General features: G+C 33.7%; 1 protein-coding gene across 11 annotated transcripts in view; it reads left to right on the top strand.

Moving 5' to 3' along the window:
* The window catches only part of LOC106672428 (casein kinase I), an 81,900-nt gene that overhangs the window by 52,741 nt on the left and 5,745 nt on the right, over positions 1–23,414 (top strand). For 5 of the 11 annotated variants that reach the window (XM_014403847.2, XM_014403846.2, XM_014403848.2 and 2 more), the window contains 9 exons: positions 6,473–6,513; positions 14,782–14,851; positions 15,065–15,142; positions 17,075–17,223; positions 19,301–19,415; positions 19,493–19,612; positions 19,678–19,848; positions 19,945–20,093; positions 23,229–23,315. In XM_014403847.2, the coding sequence (XP_014259333.1) occupies positions 6,473–6,513; positions 14,782–14,851; positions 15,065–15,142; positions 17,075–17,223; positions 19,301–19,415; positions 19,493–19,612; positions 19,678–19,848; positions 19,945–20,093; positions 23,229–23,315 (980 nt within the window). Of the gene's footprint in view, positions 1–6,472; positions 6,514–14,781; positions 14,852–15,064; positions 15,143–17,074; positions 17,224–19,037; positions 19,187–19,300; positions 19,416–19,492; positions 19,613–19,677; positions 19,849–19,944; positions 20,094–20,222; positions 20,329–23,228; positions 23,316–23,414 lie in introns of those variants that run through there. The other 6 variants (XM_014403849.2, XM_024228239.1, XM_014403850.2 and 3 more) reach the window with 4 other exon arrangements.

The raw sequence follows: 23,414 nt of genomic DNA on the forward strand, positions 1-23,414 counted from the left end.
AATCCATTTTTATCTGATCCCGAATCTATGTATGAGATATTTTATTATTTCAATCGGGAATCGGTCTTGATTAAAACCAGGATATCGGATTTTGTCATATATTTCCAGGTTAGTATCGAGAGTTGGTCTTGATCAAAACTAGTATATCGGATTTTCACATATATTTCAAGGTTAGTTGAGATACGAAGTTGTTCCGATTAAAACCAATGTCCCGGATCATCCAATATATTTCCAGGTTGGTCGCTCATGTATTTTCTTGATCAAGGTCTATTATATTGGATTTCCAAACTTTCTGGTAATATGTATGTTTCAATTAATTAATTTATGTAAGGTATTGGTTGAAATGAAAAAGTTAGTGTCACGAGCGGGATTCGAACGCACGACCGCGGCTATATACGCCCCTGCTCTACCACTTGAGCTATCGTGACTTCGATCCACTCGGGCATCAACTTCCCATCTCAACCTACCTTTCGAACTTTCCCTCCTTTTTGCTATATTTCAAATGTCATATAATCAGGATTCGATTCTCGGCGACAAATGAAATGGCCACGGAGAGCTTTAGTGAAGATATACTTCGTTTTACTTATTATAGATAAAATTAATTAATTGAAAGAAGTTATTTGGTCAATCGGACCACGAAATATAATGGATTATGTATGTTGTTAACTATAATGTTTCTGATATAAAACTCGAAATTAGCGAATAATCCAAAATTTTGTTTGATCTGAACTATTATTATTAAAATAATTGGCTTTCAGTTTTAAGCAGTTTAACGCATTGTTAAATTAACGACAATTTTTTTGATTATTTTTTATTATTGATTCTTTTAACGAATTTACACACACTGATTGTTTCCACCCTCTCTTTTCAGTTTTTTAACAATTTGTGCTATTTTCCAATAAATGAATTTAATTAGGATTTTGTTTAATCTTATACTGTTTTTTGTGCTTTCCGAATATCCCTGGACTTGGTTCTTTATTTTTTAAATCAGGGTTGCTTTTACAGTTTATACCTGAATATATTTAGATAAAAAGGAAATCGTTGAAGATTGGAATCGTTTATACGAAAGTGGTATTTAGGGCACGCTATTCCCCATGAGGGTCAATGCATAAGTGTCCCATCCATAATTTCAGTTTTGATTCGTCCTACTAGATCGATAAGGAAGGTGTGTTAATCACGCAATGTTACTCTGCAACGTTTTGGCCAGCGGGACAGTTTTCACTCTCTGTTTAATCATTTCTAAAAATAGGTGCGTACACTTAAGCAGTGATGACCGGTCCCCGAATCGATACACGGCGATTGACCTTGCTTATAAACTCATCATTGTTCATTGCTAAAGGAGTGTTTGTCATTAAATGAAGTGGGAAGCGATGAGAACTTTTCAATCCGTGGAGGTCATTGTCATCGGTTCTCTTGTTTATCATTCTATCGGTTCACAATGTCCCTTTTTCTTTGTCTCACATTCGATTTCGATTGGGCAATCTCGACGGTATAGGTCCTGGTCGAAGTTGCCTTCTCTGGGTAAGAAATTCGGGAAATTTTCTTGAACCTGGTCGATTGTAAATCAACAGACCGCGAGATTCACATTAATGCCCGGACAGAATTGACGAAAGGCTTTGTCGCAACGTTACGGTGTTGAATGGATGAGATGTGAAGTGAGAGCGTTGAACCCATAAAACAGACGACTCTCATCCGCAGAAAGGCCGATTCAGTGAGAATTTCGCACCAACACCTCTGAGGTTTGATCGAATTTTTATTTTATTGTCCGGCTAATTGGAGTCCAACGCACGCAGATTTAATTGAACCAAACTCAACTTACAAATACCTTGGTTTTCATAATTCCTCAAGCAAGGCCAATTATTTATGAAATATCGTTTACAGCTCCAGGTTCAACTGACGTTCGGGCATGTAAGCTGTGATTTGTGAGATTTAAGAGGTAAAAACTGCGGCTGGAGTAGGCCTCCGAATACAGATTCTTTTCTTTAGCCCTTTAATTAAGCAATTATTTCTTGTTACGATGAAAATTGAAGATAATTACATTATGCGCTGAATAGGATTTTTTATCGGTTAACTGCATAACTTATAAGCAACATTTTTTATGTATCTCATTAATTTTAAATAATGGTGTATATATAAAATAAGGTCATAGATTTTATCCTTTTGGCAAATGTTCACGCTCACTCCACAACACAACATACATACATAAATGTAAATACATGTAATGATACTTATAACAGTAAACTAAACTGCTCAAACCTGAATACGGATATTTGTAATTTATTGTTATTATGTTAATTTTTTTTAAATTAACCGATATTTGTTAGTTGGATAAAACACAATAGAAAATACAAATCAAAAACAATCACAAAACCTCATTATGAAGCATGGATTTACTTAAGAATAGTAAACATAAACATTATTCATTTTCCAAACAAACACCTTTTCTCGTCTTTTCTCCGTTTTAATCCATTTATTTGTATTCTCTTTAACCATGGAAAGACATCATCTTGAACCAGTGGTTCGCAATTTTATTGTGAGAATGAGTCATCGAGGTCACCGGCAGGCAAGTGGATATCGCAGAGATAGTTGGCGTTTCTCAGAGCGTGGTCTCCCGGGCTTTAGCTCGATTACGACAGACAGGAAGTGCTTATAGGACGCCTGGTAGCTGATCTCAGCGTATTACGCTAAGGGAGGACAGAACTATTGTCATCGTCGGACATACATGGTATGCCCCTTCGAGATGACCAGCAGCAAAAGCTCGTCACCATCAACTCAGGAGAATATGGTATGGTGCAACGAGCGCCTAGAAAAGAGCATCAATTGGAATGTTGGTATGTTCACTGATCAGTCGCGTTCCTGTGTATAGCAATAGCAGGCGCCGAAGAGTCTAGTGAGAACAAGGGATATACAATGCCCCAGTTCGTACTCCGTTCAGTGCAGTTTGGAGCAGCCGGTGTAATGATCTGGGCTGAGATTTACACTGGAGGACGAACTGAACTCCATATAGTCAAAGGCAACCACATCGAAGTCCATTAGTCCGGGAATACATCCCTCAAACCTAGCATCTCGATGATCTTCTGGATGACAATGCCAGACCTCATAGACAGAGTTGTTTATCAATGTTTAGAAAACCGGTGAATTTCCCATTTGCAGAGAAGGCTTTTCGATCATCATCCGCACTCAGTTGACCTGCAACAAGCAGCGTTGCAACATCTATGGAGTGAAATTCTTTATGAAACTAGTGACTACCTTATTAACAGTAAGCGTAACTAACAAGTGAGCAAAGGTTTTAGCTAACATAGGATATTTTTTTTTAACGAGGGTTCGCAACATCAGAGGTCATATAAACCCTCAGGGTACCGGTGTTTTTGAAAAAAAGCTCATATGTAAGTATGTCGGATTCGAATGCAGGGCCGCTGGATTCGAACCCGGGACCTTTACCTTACAGTGAAGAGCGCCGTGTCAAAGACTAAACCTTGCGGCCACCGACGCCCCAACATAGGATATTATTCACAGTATTAATTGTTTAAAAATTTATTGTGTCCAACAAACAAAATTATGTAATTAAAAATTTGTATTTTATTTTTCATAATCCGTTAATTAACTTTTCCTTCAGTAAAAACAATAGTTTCTAATAAATTTTAATTCAGTTTCTAATAAAAATAATACAAAAATGCTATGGAAAGTAAATACTAGAAAATTGGCAGTATCTCTATTTATTTTTGAGTAGTTTACCATATAAAACTTAAAATATTTTCATTTATTTTTTTAAACTTTGAAAGTATAGTTTCGTCATTTCCGACCATCCTTGACTACTTATCCCTCCTATGTATTCATAAAATTGTGATCTACAGACTTGGATACGAATGTATGCTTTTGTGGCTTGAAAAGTGTTTCTTATAATTCTCTTACTTCCAAAGCCAAATAAAACATAATCTTCATAATCATCAATTGATTGACTCGTTCATTTATTTTTTCTAACTGTTTAATAACAATACTTTCTTGTCACAAAAAGATCTTTGTGATTATTTGTGACAAAGCCCCGTGGACAATAAAAGGGTGTTGCACAAATATTTAGATTTCTCGTCTTCCTGCTAAAACCCTTTTACCTAATACGGTGCGGTCCAAAATGGGGAAAATCGTAAATATCAATATGCCGCAGTCGGCGGTGTGTGGCAGTCACTTTTCTCACTGCACTCGGCAATCAAGAGCACACGGATTCGAAATTATTTATGGCGTGAAAAGATCCCTTTAAATACTGGAAAGCGGCCAATTTCTGTTGAATCAACACATGCGGAAAAAATACGCAAAATGTTCCAGGGAATGATGTTTTAGTCTTAGTCTATTTTTTTCTCATTCGTTTCGATTTTTCTTTTACGCATTAAAATTCAACTTTTCGTTCATGATGATGATGATTGATACTAGGAAATTGGAATTTTGTTCCCCATGCAATGTAATTTCCCCAATTCTTTCGTTCAGTGCAATTCTTCGAAGTAACTAGGCCATTGACTGTCGTTGCGGTAATTCCTTTCCATGGGTTTTCTTTGTATCCCAGGTTATGTCTCCATTGAGCGGTTGCTTCGCATTCGAAGATGATATAAGTGGCTGTTTCTCATCATTGCATAATCTACAAATGAGGTCATTGAATATGTCCATGTTGTGCAGATGTTTTCCCAGATGACAGTGACCGGCGCCCTCTTTAACTGTAGCAATGAGTTTCCCAGTGTTGGTGAGGATTGTTATGATAAGCTTACTGGGTCTACCATCTCTAGAATTTATCCACTTCTCCTTTTTTATTTTTTTGGATCCATTCTGTTTGCTTTTGTTATTCCAAGAATAGATTCAGAGCCTATATATGGTCTTGCAGAACCTCCTCTTGCCAGTATGTCTGCTTTTTCGTTACCTTCTATACTTCTCTCCTTTGTCTTTGTTGATATGGTATGGTAATGAGGATACTAGGAAGTGGGGTTTGTGCTCCCCAGGCCTGCAGCCTTCTGGCTTATTGTACCTTCCTAGTTCCCTAGTTCAGGGCAATAGACTCAATCCTTCTTAGAAGTATCAGATCATTTATTGTCGCTGCTACAATATCATTCTTTAGATTTTTTTGTATGTTAGGTTAAATCTCCATTGTGCTGTTGCTTGCGTTCGAAGATGATATGGGTGACTGTTTCCTCTTTCTCACTACATACTCTGCAGATAGGATTATCGTTGTATATGCCCATGTTGCGTAGATGTTTTCTCAGATGTGAGTGACCGGTTAGTAGTCCTATTACTCCCTCTCCAATTGCAGCGGTGAGTTTGCCAGTCATGATGAGGGTTTTTCATTTTAGGTTTACTGTGTTTTTCGCCGCTGGAGGTTATGCACTTCTTTTGTTTTATTTGGATCCATTCTGCGATGGAGGATTTTATATTCATTTTTGTTATCCCAAGTATAGGTTCGGGCCTATGTATGGTCTTGCAGATCATTCTCGGCTTTCTCGTTACCCAAAATTCCTCTGTGTCCTGACACCCAACATTTCATAAGGTTTCTCCCCACGTTTTGGAAATTTTGGATGCATTCACTGACTAATTTTAACGTGATTTTTTTACTGCTAATGCTTTAATGGCTGCTTGGCTATCAGATTATGAGGGTATTTTTGCCAGTGTAAGCTGATACTTTCTAAGATTTTCTAGGGCACAAGCGTTGATGGCATGTATTTCTGCTTAAAAGACAGAAGTGTACTTCCCTAATGTGTTGATTGCTCATATCGGCTTGTACAGAAAATGCCCGGTCCGGTTCCTTCGTTTGTTTCGAAGCCATCTATATACCACATCATTGTATCTGATGCTCTCCTGTGTTCTTCTTCTACTTTATAGTCCATTGAGACTTTAAAGTATAAAGAATGTTTTCGGGATCATACAGTCATCTGTTAGACGTAATAGGATGTAAAGATTGCTTCCGGGATCATGTACTCAGGCCTCATTTCTAAGAATGGATGACTGATTTTATTAATTATTGTTTTGTGCCCTAAGTGTAGTTCTCCCATCCAGTTTGTTTCTGAAGCATAGATGAGCTTTTCCTCGCTTTTCCTCGCTTCTCTTTGTGTACTATTTCCAACGGAGGTTGGTTTAGCAGTGTTTCTAAAATTTTGGGGGTTGTTTTCATTGTCCCAGTGATAGGTAGGTTTGCCAGTCTTTCTATGATTCTCATGTTTGGGTAGCTTGTTTTTGCTGTGCTTTGGTCCAATAATTTGGGTCTTATTACTGTTGTACATACCCAGTGCGCCATTATCGGTTTTAGTCCCCAAGAACGTTTTCTCGATCTTATTATTTTAACAATTACGAAACACAAAGAAACAATTTTAATTATTTTCCTTTTGCACAAATGAATATACTTTATATATATTTTCTCTAATCAGTTCAATGTAAAATTTTTAAATTGTATATTAGCCTTTTATTATTGAAAATCTAATATGTTGTTCTTTTTTTCCAGGAAAAAATCTGTATAACAACGAGCATGTAGCCATTAAAATGGTATGTATTGTTTAATTTCTTTACCAACCCTTTAATTTACGACAAACGCCGTTTCCTTTTACATTTAACTAAAAAAGCTCGAACTCGTGAAATCAGTTCTACTTATTGATCGTTAATAGTCGAATGTATATTAATGAAAAGACAACTTCTTAAAGTCAAGCTCTTTGTCTGATTAAATTATGTGGAGCCATTCAATGTAGGATTGGCATACCATTTTTTTTAGTTTTTTTTTGTCATTTTGTTAAAATTAAGAGGGCTATAATAAAATAAGATGTTACACAAGTTGATTCACTAACTGTCATAAAAACAAAAGACTCTACTTGCAAAATAAGTAAATCTTCTTGTCCTTTTTGTGAATTTTAATTGGCACTAACGTTTCAGGTTCGTATGAACCATGTTTATCCCTTTTCCTTTACCAGTTTACATTTTAAGTATACATTTGGCACATGAAAGTTGTGTCAAGCAAGGATTTGAATAGGGGCTAGCGCAGGGCAACGTCCATTTTGGACGAAATAAATTCCTCGGGAAAAAAACTGGTGTAAATGTAGAACCTCGGTATTATCGATAAATTTAACTACCGAAAAATGAATTTCTTTTAACGAAACACCGGGTTGATTTTTTCAATTGAAACACATATCTCAGTTTTTGACATTCAACGATGACTTGCTGTGTTGAATAGTAAAATAGTAATTTTAACAAGATGCTTATCGCCGCCGCGCCATTTTGATTTACATACAAACGTTTTTCGAAACGGGAAGATGCCTAAAGTTCCTTTTTCAAGGACCCTTTTGATGAACAGGTCTTCATCCTTTGGAATATTGTCCCTTCTGAGCAATAACCTACTTCCTTTCCCTATGATTCGAGGAAGGGGAACTTACAGAAAAGTGTAAACTTTATTTTAAAAAAAACTTACATTTATATAAAATTTATTTTTCTAAAATTATTACTTTTCGTACCATTGAATAAAGGCACGCTTATTTATTTAGAAATACATTATGCTCTGTAAAGTGTATATGTTGTTATCATGAATATAACTCCACTATTTTTTGTGGTCCGCTTGACCAATTAATACAATTCAATTAATTAAGGTTTTAAGTTGAGATAAAAAAGTCAGTGTCATGAGCAGGATTCGAACCCACGACCTTCAGCTTGATGTGCCGCTACTCTACCACTTGAGCTATCGTGACTTCGATCCACTCGGGCACTAACTTCCCATCTCAACCCCACCTTCAAATTTTCCCTCCTTTTTGCCATTTTTCGTATCCCGCTCGTGACACTGACTTTTATCTCAACTTAAAACCTTAATTAATTAGCTTGTATTAATTGGTCAAGTGGACCACGAAAAATAGTGAATTTAATGGATTAAAATGAAGTATACTTCAGTAAAGCTCTCCGTGGCCATTTCATTTGTCGCCAAGAATCAAATCGATCGCATGACATTTGAAAAATGGCAAAAAGGAGGGAAAATTCGAGGTTGAGATGGGAAGTATGCCCGAGTAGATTGAAGTCATGATAGCTCAAGTGGTAGAGTAGCTGCGTATCAAGCCGAAGGTCGTGGGTTCGAATCCCGCTCGTGACACTGACTTTTTTATCTCAACTTAAAACCTTAATTAATTGCACATGATTATAACTTTACAATGGCTATTTTCAATACCTGCCCAGAGTAGGGCCCAACAAAATATTAAACTTTCTAAAATAAATCTTCATTAAAAGTCACATTTTAGAATTGTAATAAAAATTTAACAAATTCGGACCGCATCTCACGATTTCTGAGTAATTATTGATTAACAGTCACTAATCATCACACATTTAACAAAATATTTTTTAAAACTTATTGTGCAGAGATTAATAGAAGAAATTGTTGAGCAAGTTGATGTAATTCATAGACGTATCAACATATTACTTATTGGCATTATGTATTGGCTTTTGTAGTTAACCTGATTTTTTGTGCAATGTAAAGCCTGGAAATGGTTACCCCCAGCCAGAAGTTGATTTTGGGGGAAAAATAATAAACAATACTATATATATAAAGTTTTCAATTTTAAAACGAGAACAATATCATTTATTTGAATTTTATATATTAATCACAATAAATTTATTATCAGGTTTTTTTATACTGAAAAAATACTGAATACAAATTGGTTTGTAGCATTGAATCAGAAACTAGAAAGTATCTCCTCCAAATATATAGCTTTACAGTATTTTTCTTTTTTTTTTGGTAGAAATTGGTATGAAATTGTTTGGTTTCCTGAAAAAATTGTAGCACATTACTGATACTACAGGGCAAACTTTGGAGATTTTTCCTTCTTCCCCCTGAGATGAAATGATGATATTCGATGCCGAAACAATGCTTGGTTATCTGGAGCAAAGGATAGTTCCAGTGTTTTATACAGAGCATAATATCTAGATGACAGAGCTCTAATTAAGCATTTTTCTCTGTGGCTGATTTTAAATTTTTTGATATGTTTCTTTGAAAGCTCAGGCCAGCCTTCCTCGTTTCCAGTTTCAAATGAAAAATTACATCCCAGATCCCTTGCCAGGAAATTCCAATGGACAAACCAGGAGTAGCCCTGTCTAATAAACACAGATATTCCTTACAACCGTATCAAGCATTTCATTTCAATGTTTTGAAGTGTGTATGAAACTTCTAATGATTTTGTAAAACATTAATTCAACAAAAAATTAGCTGAGTTATATTCAAATTCAAATTATGTTCATTTCTAAGTTTTGAAGTGTGTACGACACTTCTAGTAATTTTGTAAAACATTCATTTCACAAAAAATTAGCTGAGTTATGCCTTTAAAGACACGCTTCTTCTTGGGCCAATGATTTCATATTTACACCAGTTTATTCACTTTGTTTTGCTGTTGAAGCACTTATTTTTCCCATAATGGGTGTCAATCTAAGCATTTACCGAAAGATCTATAAATTTCATAAACATTTCTTTAAATTTGGCAAATGTTCATTTGAGTATTTCTTTAAAATATAACGCCACTTTTTTGGTCAGTAATTCTACAATTGTACCACTTCTTTGCTGTGGAAGTGCTTCTTTTTTTCTCACTATGGATGTATCAAAAACAGCTATTAATTTTGTATTTTTTTAAATTTTTAATTTGGCAAATATTCATCTGAGTATTTCTTTAAAACACAACGCTACTTTTTTGCTCAGTGATTCTACAATTACACCACTTTTTTGCTGTGGAAGTGCTTATTTAATTTTTTTTAAAAATTTGTATTTCCTTTTTTTTTTACTGTAGATGTATTACTCAAGTCAAGGGGTTATTATTTCTTTAAAATACAATACTTTTTACTTTTTTGACCAGTGTTAATCTACATTTACACCACCTTTTTGCTGTGGAAGCACTTATTATTTTTTTCACTGTGGATGTATCAAAAACATCTATTAATTTCATAATTTTTTTTAAATTTGGCTAATATTCATCTGTGTTTTTTTAAAAGACCATACTTTTTCGTCCAGTGTTATTCTACATTTACACCATTTTTTTGATGTGGAAGCACTTTCTATTTTTTCCATTGTAGATGCATCAAAAACATATTAATTTTGTAGGTTTTTTTTTATATGGAAAAATATTCATCTGAGTATTTCTTTAAAAGATAGCCTCCTTTTTTGGTCAGTGATTTTACATTTACACCATTTTTTTTTTGCTATGGAAGCATTTTTTCCCACCATTGATGTGTTAAAATGTAGCAAAAACATCTAATAATTTCGTAAACTTTTTTATTTTATTTGGTAAATATTTATCTGAGTGTTTCTTTAAAAGACAAAGCTCCTTTTTCAGCCAGTGATTCTAATCACTAAGTTTTTGCTGTGGAAGCATTTATTTTTTCCCCACCGTAGTTGAAGCCCTTCTCCAATCAACTTTCGCAAGCTAAATGTATTTAAGCTGGAAAAAAGAAAAAGATAATCAAGGTTCATATGAACCTGTGGAATTAATAACAATTAAATTTAAACCAAAATACTATGAGATCTAAAAATGAATTAAGGCCTTTCTAGATTTGACAATGATTCTATTAAAACTAGCTCGTGAAGAAGAATGTTCAGGGAGACAGACATACATAGTGGGAAAAATAAGCGTTTCCACAGGGGAAAAAAAAAAAGATAAACTGGTGTAATATATGTGTAATGAAAATGGAGAATCATCGGCCAAAAAAGGAGCATGTATTTAAAGAAACACAACTCAGCTGAATTTTTACCAAATTAAAAAAATATGAAATTACTAGACTTTTCTGATACATTTTATAACATTTACAAAATATTAGTAAAAAAGCCAAATATGTAAAATTGTTGAAATACACCTTCACCTAAATTTTATCTCGTATAGAATAAAAGCTATAGATGCAAATTAGCCAAATATGTAAAATTGTTGAAATACACCTTCACCTAAATTTTATCTCATATAGAATAAAAGCTATAGATGCAAATTTAGATATTGTTGCCAGGATGTTTCTAATTGTTAATTTTTTTTAGTCAAAAATGTTTGTGTTACGTAGCTTTATTTTAGTAAAATAAACACAAGTATTTTTAAGGTTTATGGGTGGATGTAAGGCTTATAGTTTAAATGTCACTTTAGTCTGTAATTTAAACAAGTGCTGATGAATCGATACATTTATAAATCTAGACAAAAATTTTAAAAAGTACCCAAATTCAAAAAGTGACCAGAAGGGTGTGTCTAATGGTGAAATCCTTTTCAATTTGACCTTTCCATTAGAAGGTCTTAGAACATACCTTGGTAGGGGAAACGACACTTTTCCAACAAGCCCCAAGTCACTTAATACATCGATATTGCAAGCTATCCTTCATCATTTCCCCCAATAATGTGTCTTAACAATAAACTTGCACTCTCAAATGTATAATACAATTATCATTTTTTAAAGAAGCCTCTTGCTTCAGCCTACAATAAACGATTACGCGATTACGATTATTTAAGGGAGGCAAATTACTTTAAAAAAATAATAAATATGATTGTTAAAAAGTATATTTTATATTATACATTTGCTATTAGATGTTGAACAATTATTGGCTTCTGTTTATTTTGCAATTACATTATGTTACATTATGTGAAGGATTATATAATTAAGATAGATTAAATCTTTTGGTCAACATTGTGACTTATTATAATTCACTGAGAGGGGAAAAAAGTGGCCACCTTTAATATTTTATTATATCTTAGGCAATTATCCATTGATTTATCGTACAACAATATTTGGTCCGTTTTAAAGGATTAGAGGTAAATAAAAGGCAGATGAAATCTCTCATTTGTGTTTACAATTGAATTTTGTAAATAAATCAGATTTGATTTGATTTCTATTGAATAATTAATCTCTTTTGTGTTGGTTTTTCTGTAAAGCTTCTTTTTAACGTTCCGGTGGTTAGATTCTTTTAAGTTGTACCACTTTTAAGTTTCATATTTGCTCGAATGATGGTTTTAAGTGATACAACTACAGCTAGAATAATAGCATTGTTGGAAGATGGAAGAAGCCAAATGTCTGTGGCCAGGGTGCTTAACATTCCCAGAACATTTGTCTGAAGCGTCTTCCATTGCCACCAACATACTGGAGGTTTACTTAAGAAGGCATGGATCAAGTCATCGTGTCACATCTCAGAGATGATCCTTTAATTGCTTTGAATGTACTCCGTAATTGTCATTCTACCGCTAGAAATTCTAATATCAGTTTATAGCCTGTAAGGCATATCCATTGATTTATCATACAACAATATTTGGTCCGTTTTAAAGGATTAGAGGTAAATAAAGCACAGATAAAATGAACCAAGAAAGTCCTGATTTAAACCCTATCGAACTCCTGGGACCAGTTGTCAAAGAGGGTAAAAGTCGCCCAGTGAAGCCAGAGAATTTTAAGGGATTAAGAACGGTGTTGTTGAAGGAGAGTGAAAATATTCCACATAAAGCAACTTTCAGAAGCTCTGGGTTATGTGTGAGAAGGCCTGCTACTGATCGAGAAAATCAGATGAGGCACAAGATCAGCTTGGTTAAGTTTCACAAGAAATCACATTAATTGCTCTAAGCATGATTAGACCAAAGGTTTTATTTGAGGTCTTTTGACGGCCGAGAGATAGTTTGGAGAAGAACAGGAGAATGACAATATCCCTGCAACATTTTCATTCCGGAGAAGCTTTGGAGGCGAACCATAAGGCTGCTCGTCCATTGGAACCGAACTACGATGGCTGTTCAACAGCCGAACTATTTGACCAAACGGACGACCGGCAATATAGCCGACCGCCGTTGTCCACTGTAGCCGATTTTTGTCAGTTCACGACACAGTCAAAATGGATGTAGAAGATTTGTTGCTGCTCGAAAATTCTTAGTTTACATACAAATGGAATGAAAGAAATAAACAAAAATATTGGAAGTTCCATTTCTAAAGCTATCTTGACCACAGCTTACGCTGGACATCTCTCTGATGATAGAGTGGATCACGCATGTCCCAAGAACCTGCTCCTCAACCGCACTTATCAATTTTTCACAATCCATCGAAATGAAAAGGTAAGCAAAAAGCAAAGAACGGCGTTAAATAATGGTGAGCGTTTGATGTCACGTGATTGGCAGTTGAAGTCGAAATAACCATTCGGCCGAATAGGACTGGAAAATTCAACTTTATTTGGATCGGAAAGTGCTCAGCCGTAGACGGCCCAACACGACCGAACGAATTGGTTCTAATGGACGCGTGCTTTTTCGTTTCTTCGCTTTTGGATCATCCGGCCCTATTCGGCCGTGCAACGGCCAAGCAAGTTCGGCCAAAAACGGCTCCAGTGGATGGTCTACCTAAGACCATTCTTATGGTTTGGGCAAGCATTTCCATGGATAGTCGCACAAACTTGATCTTCATCGAGGGTTCTGTAACTGCTGCACAATACATTGAAGATGTGTTATCAGAAGTTGTTCCTTATCTGCCACTGGCAATGGTTGTATTTTTATGCTTGACCATGCAAGGCCCCACACAGCTAGGATCGTTGATGACTGTTGGAATGGGCTTCAATTCAATGTTTGGAGTGGCCAGCATGTATTCCTGTTTTAAACCCTATTGAACTCCTTTTACTCCTCAGTTGTCAATGAGGGTAAAAGTCGCCCAGTGAAGCCAGAGAATTTTAAGGGATTAAGAACGGCGCTGTTGAAGGAGAGTGAAAATATTCTACAGCACTACATTCAAAACCTCAAAAAATTAATGCCATGTTGAATCCAAGCAGTGGTCAACGCAAGAGGAGGAAACACTCCATACTGAATTGAATTTTTCTTCATTGTTTACATAGCAACATTTTGGTAAACTTGTTTTACTCAGTTTAATTTTCTTATTTAGGTATATCTTATATTTTTCTTTTTAAAATATCCAGTAAAAAACAAAATATAATTACAAGTATTTACTAAAACATGAGGGTGGCCACTTTTTTGTCTCTCAGTAGGTATGCAGTAGTACTTTATGTACAATTTATGATTTTTCCTTCTTTAAGGTGGGATAATAGGATAATAATGTTTTTCCTAATAATCTTAATAACGTGTTAAAAGTGGACAAAAAAAACCTATTATTCCACCTTCAAGAAGGAAAAATCATAAGTTAAACTGTTGAGGTCGAAATATAAGAAAACATCGTTATGTATTGGGTTGTCCGGAAAATAATGCAGGATTTTGGTATTAAACAAAAAAAAAGAAACTAGTTACTTTAAAGCAATGTTCTTTAATCAAAATAATTTNACGTAAACAGAATATTTTATATAGATTTTTTTTAATGAAAACTTAAAATCCTGCATTATTTTCCGGACAACCCAATACAATGTATGAATGTCTGACGACTTGCAGATTATATATCGAACAAACATAAGTTACTCTTGATTATTAATTTATTTCTATTCATCAATTGGATTTTTTAAATATACATTTTAATATATCAGTAGTGTCACAGAATTAATTATACCGTTTTATAATTATTGTGGTTTATGTTATAAATCTTATAGTTACTCATAAAATAAAATAATAGAACATGTCAGCTTTTTTGACTTCTCAGTTATTAATATAAAATTAATAATGGTTTTCTTTGAAAATGCCCTGTTGTTTATTCCTTTTGAATATTTATGCAGTGCGCATACATTATTTAAAATAACCAGACTGCTGACATCCACAGAAAATTGTAATGACATAGGTTGTTTTAAAATTCTCTTGTGTGCTGTTTTATCATTATTATTTATTTTTTTAATTACTCGTTATCATGATTGATATGCATTGTTTCATTTTTCAGGAACCGATGAAATCGAAAGCGCCCCAATTACATTTAGAATATAGGTTCTACAAACTCCTGGGATCCCATGGTAAGTCAACCCATGAAATTGCCTTAAATTTTAAAGCTTTTACATTTACCTAGTGGTAAAGAATAGAAGTTATTTTTAAAACTACTATTGTTTAAGTTTAACTTAGAATTTAGAATTTAAGTATAAGGCCATAGCAGTTACCACCGTTAATATATTTATCTTTCATTATTACAATAACTGTTTGAGTATATAAATTTTTTTTTCATTTTGAAGTCGTTCGCTCCACCAAGTCTGTCAAAACACGCCGGGGGACTCTGCACTTTCAAACATTCAAAACCCAAAAAGTCGAAAGTAAAAAAAAAAGTTAAAAAATTGTAAAGCGTAAAATACATTTCGAGAGAGTTGATAATGGAAGTGGCCAGTATAATTAAAAAAATACATTTTTCAAATATAAAGGAATTATATTTTAAAAGATCTTTTCTAGGAAGGGGATTTGTAAAAACAAAATTTCTATATGTTTACATCTCTAAAAAAATTGGTTAGATTGGTTTAAGAAAGTGTTAAAACCATTTATATAAAAACATTTTTGTCATCCAAAAATTGTATAGCCTTTATTTGACTTGTTTCTGGCAATTAATTCAAACTTTTTTTACTGCAATAACTGTTATAAATTTGAGCATTGGGGTGGGATGTCTGATTGAAGCCGTACAATTTTAAAAGTTGTCTTCCTAAAGTGGACAAAGAATCCCTTTTTTCCTTTTTGAGTGAAGCATCTCAAGTGTAAACCGCGGATTGCATAATTTCAGGTCTTAAGTGTATGGCTTCCTATATCAGCGTTTTAATTTAGTCCAATTCAAAAAACATAAACGTGAACTAATTTGTGCCGTTTAATTGAAATGTTAGTGTTTCATCAAAGGTCTAAATTTTCAGACAAAATTTCTGCCCGTTTTGTTGCTTTTATCTCTTGAAATGTATTTCTGAGAATGTTTTTGTTTGTTTTGCTCAGTAAACACAAAACGAACTTGGTTGATAGCACTTATTTGTGCAATCACCAATTCTCCTATTTATAAGTATTAGGGTTTATTAGTATTAATGATAATTAGTTTAAAGTTAAATTAAAATAGTTGTGAAAGAAGTATTTTTAGAGTTTGTTTGTGTATGCCCGAGTGGATAATCCTTTAGCATTAATCATAACCTTAAATTTTATCTTAAATTATTGACACCATAAAAATACAATTTCATTTGGAATATTCATTTGTGCTATACAAAACTAATGGAAATATTGGAATAATTTGAAAATACTAAAAACTGGAATCAACAGTTCCTAATTGTCCAGGCTCTCTCAGCTAAAAATTACTGTTATAAATTGCGGGTCAGAAAATCCTCTCTTGTTCTTTTAAGGAAGCTAATTAACCTTTGCGGTTTAGGGAGGGCCATTGCCATTAATCAATTTGAATCTGTTTCAGATAAATTCTTTTTCTTCTTCAAATAAAAAAAAAAAAAAAAAAAAAAATTGAAGAAGATTTTACAAAGAAAAAAAAAAGACAAATTGTACCACTAAATTAAACCATATGAGTTGCTCAAGCAATAGCATGAATGTTAACAGTATTAATGAAAACCAGTGTGGTTATTACGGTGCAGATGTTCATCAGACAAGATTTTTTTTCATTGTAGAGTAATTTTAAATTAGTGAAAAATCACAGGAAAATCTAGGCAAAAAATAAAATTAGTTATTGAAATAGTTGTTTGACACCCAGCATGTTTTAAAACCTATGTGAATGTTAGATTTGATTGAATTTCTATTTAAAGATAGATATAAAAAAATAAGATAATCTATGGGAGTGTCTTTCTTTTCCTACTTATTTAATATTCATAATCTATTTGAATTTATTTGGCTTTATATGAGAGTGTGCATTTGTTTAACTTTTGTGTAAAAAGTATTCAACAAAATGTTAAACGAATAGCTGCTGGTTGTGGCAGCAGAACAAAACTGATACTATTATGTTTCTATTCTACACCAGATGCATTTTTCTTCTGGACAGTCAGATCAACAATCATTTCTTTAAAAGGATGATAAGATAATTTTGAAAGAGGCTTATTGCAGTTGTTTTCCGGAATTGGACACTGATTTTATTTGATGTAGCTTGAAAACGACATTATTTTTAAGCTTCTTAAGTTAGAGTAAACTCCTTGAGTGGTGGTTCGCACAAGAGTGTTATTAACTCGAGTTAGTTTATAAGAATGTTATGATCTAGTAAATTGGCGGTGTTTTGTACGGTACAGAGGGGGTGCCGCAGGTCTACTACTTCGGGACGTGCAATCAGTACAACTGCATGGTTTTGGAGCTGCTCGGGCCCTCTTTGGAAGACCTCTTTGTGCTTTGTAACCGGAAATTCACTCTCAAGACCTCGCTCCAGATAGCGATACAATGCGTAAGTCCGTAAGTTCTAAAAATTCCGTACGTTATTGCGAAATCCGGTCGGTATTGTGCGAATAGAGCCTTATAATTTGCAGAATGGCAAACTTTGCACGATACATTAAATGATTATTGTGTATTTAAATATTGAACTGACAGTTAAATAATAATTTAAATTGAACTTCTACATTAGATTAAAGCCGAACTGATACCCTCTTAAACCTATATTATTTTCGACATTCATTCCTGTTATCCTTGTCGCTTTCTTTTCAAGATTAAATTACATTATTTTGTACAATTTTACTTATTAAACAAAATTCTATGGTCGTATATTTGCTACGTCTTTCCTCCCTCCCTATATGAAGTATGAATATTATAACAATGATGATGATAATTTTGCACTGTAACATTGGTCATTGTTGCCTGACCATCAGGGAGAGAAACAATTGTAAAAAGAATATTTTAGTATGAAGAATTAATTTTAGTTGTGTGGAATAAACTTGTCTTTCTATTTGTTACGTGACATTCAAGCAAAGGTACTTACAGGTCAAAAACGATCAGATTTGATTTAGTTCTTGCTTTCATGCTGGCTTGTTCCTAATATAATCTAATAATGAATAAAAATAAGTAGGTAGACTTTACCTGCCAAAATTTACAGGCGTTAACAACTTGGCTGTGAAAGTGTTTCCATTTAGTTTTCAGATCAGTTAAAGTATCCAAAATCAACCTTAAGGATCTTCAAAGTAAAACTGATGTAATAATTGACCAATACAAGACATAAAATATCAGGATTTGTTAAATCATAAAAAGTTTCTATAATGAAAAAAAATTGATATGATGTTTACATCAAACATTTATTTCCCATCGACGATTGTGAATCCAACGATGCCAGGGAGTACCAGAGACTTGAGAATCTCAGGTCCAACCCCAGATGCATTCACCAATGAAAATTGACATTCAACAACAGTATTGGCTGACCATAAATAATAAAATTGAAGTCAGCTTGACATTCATATTGATATATGTAATGGCTTTTCCCCAATGTTTTACTGGGTGTAAAACATTTAGAATGTAGCAGTCAAACAACAAGTAATTGGAATGTGGTTCTACTGTCAAATTTTTAGAATAAATATTTGAAAACTGAACACAACCAACTTAAGTATTGCAAATCCTGTAATTTTGTCTGCTTATACTTGCCGGGCTGGTATGTTAGACGTGTTTATGTATGTATTTATGTATTTTGCCATGTTTAGTGTGTCTGGCTAGTATTTCCAATCATTATTCAGATCACACTAAAAATAAATAACAATTATAAAGAAAGAAGACATGAGAGATCAAATTGTCCTGGCCATTCTTATAAAAAATAGTCTTTGAGCTGTTTTAGGATCATTATTGTTAATAAAGAATTTCATTTTATGTAGGAATTTGATTCAGACTGTAAACAATACAATTGACAGGTGTTCTACAAGCGAATTGTGTCATTTTCTCTTTGTCCATGCATGTTCTTTAGAAAAATTGCATTCTCCTTTTGGAATTAACTCCAAATAATAATGCGCAGAAATTAAATGTAAAAAGACAAAATACAGACGTTATGTTCTACAGGTTTAAAAAAAAAAAAAAAAAAAAAAAAAAAAAAAAAAAAAAAAAAAAAAAAAAAAAAACTTTTTGGAATAAAAACCCCAATGTGGTAACTGCGAACAGAAATGGCCCTTTTGAAAAATGTTTTGTCACAATTTACTGATATAGTCTGTTTTTTCCGCTCCCTCCTTCCCTTTGATTTTTTACCCTTTGCCCTACTCCCACAATCTCCCTATCCTTTGAACATTGCAGAAGGGATCCCTGAAATTTATTACTTCGGCCCCTGTGGGAAGTACAATGCCCTCGTCATGGAACTTCTCGGCCCCTCACTAGAAGACTTGTTTGATGCTTGCGGAAGGAGATTTTCTCTCAAGACTGTCCTCAAGATTGCTACCCAACTAGTAAGAGAGAAGGGCCATTTGTATAATAATTTGTCTAGTTTTTAGATATATTTTACACAATTTTTAAAAAAATTATACTTCTATGCAGCCAATTTTATTTTCATTCTCTTACAGCTCCATAGGATAGAGTACGTACATGGTCGACATCTTATTTATAGGGATGTAAAACCAGAGAATTTTCTAATTGGTAGGAGTGCAAATAAAAAAGATAAAATTATACATATAATAGGTAAGACAATTTTTATTCAATTTTTTTTGTCAATATAGTTCTTATTCCTTCAGTCAAAACTTAATTTTTTTCCCCAGATTTCGGTTTAGCTAAGGAATATATAGATTTAGAAACAAACAAACATATACCTTACCGGGAACACAAGAGCTTAACGGGTACGGCAAGGTATATGAGTATTAATACACATTTAGGAAAAGGTAAGATTAAACTGTTTATCATCTAGGATATGATTGTCAACTAAACTTTTTGTTTGTGCTTGTAGAACAAAGCCGACGGGATGATCTGGAAGCACTTGGTCATATGTTTATGTACTTTCTGAGGGGCTCTTTGCCATGGCAAGGCCTTAAAGCAGATACTCTTAAAGAACGGTATCAAAAAATAGGGGACACTAAAAGGGCCACACCAATCGAAGTCTTATGTGAAGGCCATCCTGGTAATTAATTTTTAATAATTGTATAAAGTTTATTATATTGTATCTAGTACAAGATGATTTTTTTTCTGTATTGCAATTAATAATTTAATTTTTTAGAGGAACTTGCCACCTATCTTCGATACGTTAGGAGGTTAGATTTTTTTGAGACTCCTGATTATGAGTACCTAAGAAAATTATTCACCGATCTCTTCGAAAAACGTGGCTTCGTTGATGATTCGGAGTTCGATTGGACTGACAAGACAATGGTGAGCATTTTGTTTATGTCCGATAATATTTTGCATGCCAGCTATGACTTGGCACCTTTCGTTTTGTTGTGTTTGCCTATGGTTAATATGCATTCTCTTTCAATACCCATTAAACGATAATTATTTTAGGTCTTTGAAGCTGAAATCTTCAAGTAATTGGCAATATTTCTCTTGAGCACTTTAGATTCTACGAATCTCCGCGAAAAGACAATAAAAATATTTTTTAAAAAGCCAAGAAGTTTTTGTTAATTTGATATTCAGTTATCGTAATTTATTGTGTTGAACAATTTTTTCAGCAAATTTAATATCCGATACAGAAATTTAAAAAATTCTTTCGTACATTATGCATGATTTTTTTGTTCTGAACAATGTTGCATGCTGCATGATTTAGCCGGCTAACTTTGAAATAATGAACATATTGAAGAAAGCACCTCCATCTCACATTGGAAAGACAAGCTCGGATAAGGTATGACTGTGAGCTCATCAATTTCTAGCACAATTATCAAAAAAAAAAAGCACCATTTTAGTATTGTTTATGGAGAGATTTGTATGTATGCTTATTTCTTTCTTCATTTCAATGTTGTATGAAAAGTTTAATGGATGATATAAAGATGTTGTTTATATTCGTACATTTTTTAAAACTAACACTAGGTAAGCAAAGATGCTTTACGCAAAGAGGTATTGCCTATTTTATTCAACTAGCTTTGAAAAAAATATTGGAAAAGTTCATTTAAAATTAATGACAAAATAGGCAAAATAACAACTATAGAAGCAATAGCTGTCACGGGAAAATAATTAAGTATGAACTTAAAAGTATCTGTCTCCTGTGAATAAAAATTCAACAAAAGAAATTACAATTTTTTAATTTAGAAATTCATTTATTTTTGGGGAATCTGAGCTAGTTGTTATCCTTTTGTATGTTTAGAAGTAATACAATTGGTTAAGCAAGCATATTTAGCATGTATGTATTATGTGGATACTCATTCTTTATTTTTATTTATTAGTGTATTTTTAATATTCAGCCATTTAAGCTTCGCATTCCTGGTTACTGTCTCTCTACTTTTATATGTACATATAGTAAACAGATTTCTTAAAAAGCTGGCCTCTAGTTTGTGCCTCAGGTTGCAACCTATAAAACTAAAGCGGGGAACACCCGACGCAACACGATGATCTGAAGCCATCTGATGCAAATCCAATGTCCAATTTTCTCTAAGATTGTATTACTCCCATGCACATCTGCCCGATGCCATGCTACTCTATGCTACGCAATGCACCCAAGTTCCCCACTGCCCAGATTTTTGTTGAGTAGCGTCGAGTTTAGTCGAAGACAGAAGAACTGGACACTTATATTTTTTGTAGTTTATTTCAAACTGTATATATATATTTTTGTCATTATATTAATTACATCATGCTTATTTCAATGTAAACCAAATTAAATGAGATCACATTCATGAGTTTTTATAAAAATTAATTATGATGGTTTGGTACAAAATTTATTGGTAGAATGAATAACTAACAATTTATTACAAGGTTTTGCTCATAATAACGCATTAAGAACAAAAGAGACAGTGCAATTGTGATACATCCTGTATGACTGTCCGTGGTGTACGCTTGACATCAAACAGATGTGCACACTACCAAAACATGAGGCAAGGCTTCGGGTAAGTGTGCTCTCCACTTAAACGTAAACATATTTACAGAAAGTTGTGCGCGTACAACAGCACAAGTTGGCACCCATAAGCCATTCCACAGCACTGTAAAGAACATTGGGACGACTTACTTAGTGGTTGCCGTTCGCGTTGTTAGAGTGTAGGTACTTATCCAGAGACCAACAAACCATGTCATCTCGCCCTGAATGAAACGGTCCTGCCCCAGCAAAAGTACCATGGCAGAAAACAGTCACACACCTGGTGGCGGTAGTACTTGATATTTCTACAGCACCAATATCTCATCACCACCTAATTCTTTACATAGAAATCTGGACCACTTTTACTTCTAAGACATCACCCCAAAGTACAATAAGTACTTGATTAACGCTACTGGGAAACAGTGATGTTGAATGAAACAGTGTTAAGTGAGGATCTGAAGAAAAAAAAAATACAGAACCAACTTTGTGCACTAAAATTATTAAAAATGAAAAGAAAATCAGAAGGGATTTACGAGAACCACGTTAACAAGAAACACATTCCACTATCAGACAGGTCCATAGGAGCGATTCATTGATGCTGTAATGAAACAACAATGTTAAATGAAAATTGTGCTGAAATTGTGTTGTAATAATAAAACATCTGAAGATCTAATGTACTCAATATTCCTCGCGGCTGGGTTAAACTCCTTTCTTTCATGCTAATAAATCAGATTCATTTTAATAACTTAAAAAACATACTACATATAAAATTACCGTAGCCTTGAGGTACCGGAACTGTGATGTATGAGGACTGATGATATACCAAAATATGTCTTGTGTCCAGCCTTCAACAGTTGAAAATATACTCAAGCATAATTTTATCCTTGCATAATGGGAATGTAGTCAGTTTCTGGCCAGGAGGTGTTCCTATGTTATTCTTGTATGACCTATGTGTAGTCTTGTCATTATGGCCTTTTAACTTTTCAACACATTCTCTGCCAACCAGTGACCTGTATCTTTCTAACCTGTCACAGTTCGGCAGAGCTGTTGCTATTTCCTCAAGCTCAGCGGTTTCTCAATTCTTCTTTTACAATGTTTGATATTAATATTTTTAAATCTGGTGGGCATATAGGTTGGGAAGTTATTGCTTTAGCACGTAATTGATTAAATTTAGTAGCCTTTTTTGAATAAAAAATAAAATAAAATAAAATAAATAAAATTATGTTATAAGACATTTATTTGCATGTACACAAGGCTTTATATGTCACTGCACTTTGTACTATCAACATTGCATATAAGAGGCTATGAGTTCACCTAATGCATGCTTAAATGAGATTCAGTTTTGCACTCCAACCACTGAATTGTATACTTTTTAAAAATCATCATATCTGATCGATGTTTTTTAAACGCTTAAATATGATCTGGTCATTCTTCTGTTGAGATTTTGTATGAGTTATGTTCAGTAGGGTTTAATTTCTTCAACTGGATTTTTTAAATTTCTTTTTTAGTCTACGCCAGTTCCATCAGTCCAAACTGGACATGAAATTGTAGCAGCTAGTGGTGGTGGACGGATCCGTGGCCCAGGACTTACTAAGGTATGATTTTTTGCGTTAAGTCAATTGATGATTAATTATGTTAATTTGTTAAATCAGCTAGCTAGTATAAATGTCATATATAAAAATAATGAGTACCAA

This window comes from Cimex lectularius, unplaced genomic scaffold (genome assembly GCF_000648675.2).
Source record: "Cimex lectularius strain Harlan isolate CLEC.00 unplaced genomic scaffold, Clec_2.1 scaffold167, whole genome shotgun sequence".
NCBI classification, from domain to species: Eukaryota; Metazoa; Arthropoda; class Insecta; order Hemiptera; family Cimicidae; genus Cimex; species Cimex lectularius.